The following is an 8170-nucleotide window of genomic DNA, read 5'->3' as shown; positions in this document are numbered from 1 at the left end:
TTTCATTTAAGAAGAAGAAGAAGAAATTAAATAACTCTTAACCGATTAGTTTAAAATTTATTTTTCGGGGGATGAAAACAAAGATGGATCCCTAAAGGAGGGGGAAGGGGGGTATAAAGGAAGGCGGAAGATGTGCTGTGAGGTTAAATAAAACGTCAAATAAAACAAAAAGAGAGAGAGAGAGGAGGAGAGATTTAAAAACAATGTTAAAAACTTAACTCGAAGGTAAAATTTAACTTACGGGACTTGGTAGAAAAAATGTCGGGGAAGCAGAAAAGAAAAGAAAAGAAAAGGAAAAAAGGACGACGTGTGTCAAGTCGAGGAAAACGGTTTTTTTCAGTTTGGTATAGTTTTCTTTTTGACTTTCCTCTTTCTCTCTCTCTTTCTCTTTCCCTTTCTCTTTCTCTTTCTAAGTAAATAAATAAGCAGTAAATTACGACTTAATTTATGTTATTATATTTATGTATTTATTTATTTATTTATTTTTATTTATTTATAATTATTATCTTGTTAACTTTTTTTTATAAAATTAATGTGTGATAAGCAACCAAGCGAAATAATTTATATTTTAAAAAAAAATTATTTTTAGCATGCAACAAAAACAACAATATTGCCATTATATATTTTTTTTTTTATATTTATTATCATTATCATCATCATTATTATTATTATCCTTTTTTTTAATAACATTAGGATGAGAGCCAAACCGTTAAAACAACGCATTTTATCATTAGAATTAAAAAAACAAAAAAAAAGAAAAAAAATGTTTTTCGTTGACGTCTGTTACAGACAGGCAGACACAGTATGTTAATGCGGCCTTGTGAGTTTGCCCTCAATTATTATTATTATTATTATTATCATCATCATTATTATTAATCAAAATTCGTGAGCCGTTAACAAAAAAAAAGAAAAAAAAAATGCATTTATTTTAAAATATAACATTGAGAGAGACAGAGAGAGAAAATTAAAAAAATTTTTTTTTGTTTTGGTTTTTATTATTATTATTATTATTAATTTTGCGGATTCAACGAGAAAATGGTGGAGACGCGGGGGCGCGCGCGTGACACCACCTGGTGACAGAAATGAATTTTTATTAACAAGGTGGAATCGTGATGATAAGAAGAAAGGATTAGAAAGATAAGAGGAGAAAATTGAATTAATTTAAAGCGTTCGTTCGCTTCGGGGGAAAGGGAGTAAAAGATGAAGGGAAAATGGCTGACAAATATAAATTTTGGATTTGGACTGGAAGAGAACTGGAGAAGTATGGAAATCGTTAAAGGTCGGTTTAGGTTTGGATAGGATAGGATTTTGGAAAAGGTGGAAAAGAGGGAATAACGAAAAAAATTCTCTGGACGAGAGAGAGAGAGAGAGAGAAATCCTTTAAAAACCTGGAATTACCCGGCGCTGGAAACCCTTCACAAGTGTTATAATAATAATAATATTTTTCCGTTGTTGCGTGAAACACGCGAAAATTTGCGTGTTAATGAGGGGAAGGGGGGTGTAATAAAAAAAAGAAACGCACGAAAATCTCACATTAAATTCCATTGAATGATTGATTGAATGAATGAATGAATGAATGGTAAAAACGAATGAATTCAAAAATTAATTTCATTTTTTTTCTTTTTTTTTTTTTTTACACAGTTTGCGATGCGACGAGTTTGAGAATGACCAACATTACAGAGAAAAAAATAAGAAGAAAAAGAAGAAGAAAAAAAAAAAAGGAAAAACTTTTCATCTCGTAAGTTTTATTATTAGAAATTAATTAATTAATTAATTTTTTTTCCTCCCTTTAATAATAATAATAATATTAAAACTCGATTCGAACAAACAAACGAACAAACAGATGATAATAATAATAATAATAATAACAACAACAAGGAGAAAAAAATAAAAATGTTAACAACAATAATAAATTTTTTTTTTTTTAAATAATAATGCCTAAAATAAAATTTTTGTTGTTTTCGTTTTAATTATTAACTGTGCGTTTAAGGTCGACGCCATTTTGAAAAAAAAACACACTCCGCGAAAGCTAAGTATGGGTTTTGTTATGTAAAAAACATCGGATTTTCGACCTTGTGCAACAAACGTGCGTGTGCGTGCAAGAGAATAATGCAATATATACGATAATAATAACAACCGAAAAAAAAAAAATATTTAACCGTCGTTTTCAACTTTGAAACATTCGATAATAAACGTTAAATTTAAACTTCCGAAAAACATAAAAAAAAACACAAACGAATTGTTAACGGTCGAAAATAAATAAAAAATAAAAAAAAAAAAAACAAAAAATGTCGCGTTTATATGAAATTGAAGCTAACGAGAAGCTTCCATCTTGATTCGATCCGCCATTGAACTCACGCGATTGGTCGAATGAAAAAAATTCAACGTGTTTGCCCTTTTCTCTTTCTCTCTCTTCTCTCTTCTCTCTCCTCTCTCTCTCTCCTATCTTCCATCTTTTATTCTTTTCATCAATTAATTTTTTCGGGTAAATTTGGTAAAATAAAAATAAAAAGTTGTTATTGTTGTTATTATTATTATTACTATTATTATTAATATGTCGAATTGAAAAAAAATTAATTTACGGACGATGAAAAAGAATTAAAACGTATGACGCGAAAACGAATTGAGGGGGGAAAAGGGGAACACAGAAAAGAAAAACAAACATGTCGACGACGTTATTTAGTCTAGTAGCTAGTTTTCGTAAAAATTAATAAATAAATAAATAAATAATGTGAGAAAAATTTGTTTTTAATAAATAATAACAATGATGATGATGATGGTGGTGGTGGTGGTGGTGGTTTCCGGTACGTGCCACATTGTTTTTGTTTTTTTCAAATTCGTTTTGTTATTGTTATAGCCGTTATTATTATTATTATTATTATTGCTACCGCCATTGTTTTTTGTCTCTCTCGTGTAGTCGAAAATTGTAATGATTCGTTTTCTCTCTTTCTTTCTCTTAAATAAAATAAAAAATTATAAGAATGTGAGTAAGTGAATAAGTAAGTAATTATTATTTATCACGATTTAAAAAAATTATCATTATTATTATTGTATATTCGTGTTACCTGAAACACCTGAAAAAAGTTGCATAGATCAAGCGGGGGGTGGGGGGAATTCTTCGATGCGAGGAGAAAAAAACGGAATTAAAATAAAATTTTTATAATTAATTAAAGTTTTATATGTAAAAAAAAATTTTTTTGCCCTAAAGATATTCTTCGGTCGAGGATTATTTTATAAATAAATAAAAATTGTTGATTGCATTTTTTTTTTTTTTTTTCGTATTATCTCTTCTTTATAGGAAATCATTTAATTATTATTATTATTATTAGGTGATTGGTATGATGATTGGTATGATGATTGGTATGAATGTAAAAAAAAAAAAAAAAAAAAAAAAAAAAAGTCGGTGTTGTTCATTCGAAGTGAATTTTTTTTTTTGTTATTTTCAAAATGGCCGACGGTAAATAATTATAATTTTAGCGGATAGATGTCGCTAGTGTGTTTTAAAAACTTTTTTTCCACTACAGATGTCGCTCTCGTTCGAGTTTCTGCGCATCGTACGATTCGACGTCGCGAGAGTTTTATACGACAATGCATGTGGATGATTCAGTCGTCCATGATGATGAGGGATTCGGGAGGAAAAAAAAGAAGCGTTCATTTTTGCAAAGGCAAAAACGTTTTGCCAAGCAGGGAAGTTTTGGAAGAGGAACCCAGTTGAGTCAAGACATGTACGATTATTTCATAAACATTGTCAAAGTGATGAATTCTAAAAAGGAAGATGAAAGCGAAATGAGTAAGTCATTGTTTTAAATTTAACAGAAAAATTTTTTTAAATTGGTTGTTATTTGTATTAAATTCAAATATTGAGAGTGTAATGATACTCACAAAAGTTATTTTAAAAAGTAATTTGTCGTTTTTTTTTTTTTTTTACGACAACGAGGGATAAAATTTCGATAAAAATTTTCGTCTTTAACCTCACCAGGTTACATACAAATCCTTACACGCTCAATACTTGCACGCACGTGGCCGTTGAATCATTTTTCAATTTTCAATTTTCAGCCATTTTGGCATCGAACGTTTTTCAAGAAATCGAAGGAAAAGAAGGAGAATATTGTTGCAATCAAATAATATCGAGAGCTATTGAAAATTTACTACCCTATTCGAACGATGAAGAATTTGCTGGATTCATTGAGAAATTCAGTAGTAATTTAAGGCCCATATTCAACGATCCGTTTGGGAGTCACGTGTTACAGCAAACGATCGTCGTTTCATATCAGAAATATACAAAATGTAAAGGAAATAGTAATGAAGATGATGATGATGATGGTGTTAAACAAGAAAATGAAGATGAAAAAAAACTTTCGATAAGATTTTATGAGTACATATTGAAGATATCACAATTTTTATTCAACAATTTGTACGATTTCATATGGGACACATATAGCAACGCGATAGCAAGAACCGTATTCAACGTATTGAGCGGAAATCCCATCAAAGGAGAAATCAAACCGGAAGAAAGAAATAAGAAAACTTTGATGAGAGTTCCACAGTGTTTTACAGAACTATTGAAAAAGTTTGCAAAGAAAATCATGACACACCCACAATTTGATGACTTTTGCTATCAGTCAACAAATTCTGGACTACTGCAAAGTTTGCTAGTGGCACTAGGAGTCGACAGCCTGGAGAGAAGAGAAATGATACAACAAATTTTGAAAAATTATGAAAAAAATCAAGTGGATTTACTAAATGAGTGCAACGAACCCTTCTCGAGACTTTTGGAAGTCATCGCTTCAATTGGAGACAAAGGAACCGTTAAAACCATTTACAAAATGGTGGTCAAAGACAAACTTGTGGATTTGTCCAAGTCGAAATGTGGTAATTTCCTTGTGCAGAAATTAATTGGGAATTGCGAGAGCAAGAAAACTTTTGGGAAAATATTTGCCAAAATCGAACCGGAAATGGAAAACGTACTGAGTGAGGGAAACACTGGAGTTGTCCTTTCCATCGTTAAAGCTTGCAGACGTTTGGAGATTTGCCAAGGGGGATGCATGACGGTGAGTTTTTTATTATTTTCTTTTCTTTTTTCTTTTATTTTAAACGATGATAAAATGATGAAGACATATAAGTCAGACAATTATCTTTGCACATTGCAAAAGAAATGATTTAAAATGTCATCTGATGTCATCGTTCAGAGCAGAAGAAATGGTTGAATAAGTCGAAAAAAAAAAAAAAAAAAAATCCACTAATATTTTTTCTTTTTCCCTGTCGTAGATGCTGTCGAGAACGTTTCACGTGAAAGACGTCAAAGATTTGATTTTGTCCGTGTCGACGATGACCCCGTGGGAAAATTTCAACATGGAAACGTTCACGTTCACACTTCACGGATGTCTCGCAGTACAGGAAATGCTTAATTTTAAAAAACCCATCAACCTCGTCAACGGTCTGTTGGAAATGGATGACTCAATTTTGTTGAAATTGTTGTGCGATTCCAAAGGGTGTCACGTGACGGATGCTTTCATTGGTAGCCCTTACGTCGGAGAAAAGAACAAGGATAAACTATTTAGAAAATTACAGGTAAGATCACTCGTCTTGCTACTTTTCCCATCATCCCTCTCTCCCCCCCTTTCTCTCTTACATCATCCCTCCTTATTCTTCCCCACGTTATCTTCTTATCATTTTTTTTGCTGTATTGAATCGTTACTAAAGATGTCTCTGTCTGCACTTTTTGTCTTTTAAGGGTCGCTACTTGGAATTGGCCACGTCAAAGTACGGTTCACGTTCTCTGGATGCCATTTGGTCCAACACAAGCCTGAATCAGAAAACTATTTTGGCCGAAGAATTGTTGAGTCGCCAGAGCGAGTTGAACGGAAACGTCTACGGGAAAAATTTCGGTTGGAAAATTCATCTGAACAATTTTAGGAGAGACAAAGAGGAATGGATCAGACTGTACAGGAGTTCGGAAACGGCGGAAAAAGTTTTTGCAGATATACTCCTCCCGAAGAAACGTCAGAAAACAAGTTGATGATGATGATGAAACTCTTGAAGATTTTAACTACTCGACTCTTCTTCCTTTCTTATTTATTGATGAGTTCATCCAGACGTGAGATGATGATGAAGATGATGGCGGCCATTCCATTTCGAGGATGTGAGAACGATGAGGAAGATGTTGGTTCAGTGTATCCTTCCATAGCATCCAAGAATAGTTCTTCTTCGTGCCTGTTGTTGTGTTGAAGCTGTCCGAAATAGCCGTTTGCTGGACGAACGGTTCCAAAGAAGAAAGGCCACGTGATGCTGACGACGACGACGACGATGATGTCATCTCTTCTTCTCCTTCGTCATCTCCTCTTCTTCGTCGTCGTCGTCGTCTTCGTCTTCATCTTCTTCTTCTTCTTCGTCGTCGTCTTCGTTTTCTTCTTCGTTTTCTTCGTCTTCGTCTTCATCTTCTTCTTCTTCTTCGTTTTCGTCTTCATCTTCTTCTTCTTCTTCGTTGTCTTCGTCTTCGTTTTCTTCTTCTTCTTCGTCTTCATCTTCTTCGTTTTCTTCGTCTTCATCTTCTTCTTCTTCGTCTTCGTCTTCATCTTCTTCTTCTTCGTCGTCGTCTTCGTTTTCTTCGTCTTCGTCGTCGTCTTCATCTTCTTCTCCTTCGTCTTCGTCTTCTTCGTTTTCTTCGTCTTCTTCGTTTTCTTCGTCTTCATCTTCTTCTTCTTCTTCTTCTTCTTCGTCTTCTTCGTCTTCATCTTCATCTTCTTCGTTTTCTTCTTCTTCTTCGTCTTCATCTTCTTCTTCTCCTTCGTCATCTCCTCTTCTTCTTCTTCTTCGTCTTCATCTTCTTCTTCTTCGTTTTCTTCGTCTTCTTCTGCTTCTTCTTGCCGAATTGAACTCTTCTAATTGTTTTTATTATTTGAAGTCTGTGTCGGTTGGCTGTCGTTGACTCCGATTGTGTGATGTATTTATTTGTTCTTCGTTTTTTAAATAAAATTTTTAATGCGTTTCACTTTTTCAGTTTTATTCCGTTCCACGGAAAGCTCTATATCCGTGTCACGGTTTACTCCTTAACCTAAATTTCACACTAAAATCACTTATTTGAAAATAAAAACGGTTAATTAAAAAAAAATGAAAGAAAAAAATTAATGAAAACGATTATTATTATTATTATTATCGATAATTATCTCGATGACACAATTAACATAACCTAAATTACAAATTAAAATTACAACTGAAAAAAATATTAATATTTAACGAGTTCAATTAATGCAGTAATAATAATAATAAATTAATCAATTGGAAAGTAAAGCTGGAGTAATGTTTCGTAAATCCTTTCATCTTCTTCTAGAAAAACGCAAAAAATTATTTTTTTTACCTGTAAAATAAAAAGAGAGAAAGAGAGAGAAAAGAAAAAAAAATTAATTAATTTTCCTATTGAAAAAAAAATTTCTACATGAAAAAAACAAAATTATTACTTTTGATAAATTAGATTCTAGAAAATTTCTAGCACATGTTAATGCCACGACAGCTGCCGGTCCCTGTGGATAACCTTAAAAACCAAAACACAAATTAATAAAAAAGGTACACAAAAAGCGAAAGAAAGAGAAAGAGAAGGAGAGAAGTAAAAAAAAAAAAAATAAAATTACCATAAATTCCAGTCGATATGCATGGAAAAGCCTGGAAATAAAAGTAAAAAAACAAAAAAAAAAAATGTTTTGTAATAATTACCATTCCGATTGATTTTTATTATTAGCCATCATCCGATTACTTACAATCGATTCTAAATTATTATCCAACATTAAATGAAAACATGATTTGTAACAAGATTCCAATAAGTCTGGTTTTTCACCTTGAGGACCAACAGTGTGAATCACATCTGTAAAACAATGAAATTAAAATTATTATAGGAATTCGATAATAATAAAAAATAAAAAAAAGAAAATTAGTATTAGTCGCACAGATTAATGTGTATTTTGTACTTACATTTCGAAGGAAGGTTATAACCTCCTGTTATTTTAGCCGAACCTGTCGGACAACCATTAAGAGTTTTACATTCTTCCAAAAGAAATTTTCCAGCTTTTCTATGAATGGCTCCATCGACTGTAATAAAGCAAACATAAAATATAATTAATTATTTGTTTCAAGTTTTGGTTTTATTTATATTTAAATATATTTACCTCCACCACCT

The 8170-nt window shown here is 31.9% G+C and overlaps 2 protein-coding genes across 2 annotated transcripts in view; one reads left to right on the top strand and one right to left on the bottom strand.

Annotated features, from left to right (window-relative positions):
* Positions 1-3588: 3588 nt before the first annotated feature.
* Phum_PHUM586260 (Pumilio domain-containing protein C6G9.02C, putative) lies at positions 3589-6019 on the top strand (the record flags this gene model as incomplete). Its single annotated transcript, XM_002432431.1, has 4 exons — positions 3589-3790; positions 4057-5051; positions 5269-5571; positions 5735-6019. The coding sequence occupies 4 exons, from the start codon at positions 3589-3591 to the stop codon at positions 6017-6019; spliced, it is 1785 nt and encodes a 594-aa protein (XP_002432476.1).
* Positions 6020-6312: 293 nt separating this feature from the next.
* Positions 6313-8170, bottom strand: part of Phum_PHUM586250 (uncharacterized protein) — a gene marked incomplete at both ends in the record, with an annotated part of 2196 nt that continues 338 nt past the window's right edge. Inside the window, 7 exons of the mRNA XM_002432430.1 lie at positions 6313-6817; positions 7047-7054; positions 7458-7531; positions 7629-7659; positions 7755-7858; positions 7966-8082; positions 8160-8170. The exon at positions 8160-8170 is cut by the window's right edge and continues 148 nt beyond it. Of these exons, the coding sequence (XP_002432475.1) occupies positions 6313-6817; positions 7047-7054; positions 7458-7531; positions 7629-7659; positions 7755-7858; positions 7966-8082; positions 8160-8170 (850 nt within the window). The remainder of the gene's footprint in view (positions 6818-7046; positions 7055-7457; positions 7532-7628; positions 7660-7754; positions 7859-7965; positions 8083-8159) is intronic.

The sequence above is a fragment of the Pediculus humanus genome, genomic scaffold (genome assembly GCF_000006295.1).
Source record: "Pediculus humanus corporis 1103172108310 genomic scaffold, whole genome shotgun sequence".
Taxonomy (NCBI): domain Eukaryota; kingdom Metazoa; phylum Arthropoda; class Insecta; order Psocodea; family Pediculidae; genus Pediculus; species Pediculus humanus.
The sequence above is the reverse complement of the archived record's forward strand: the minus strand, read 5'-3'. Positions and strand labels throughout refer to the sequence as shown.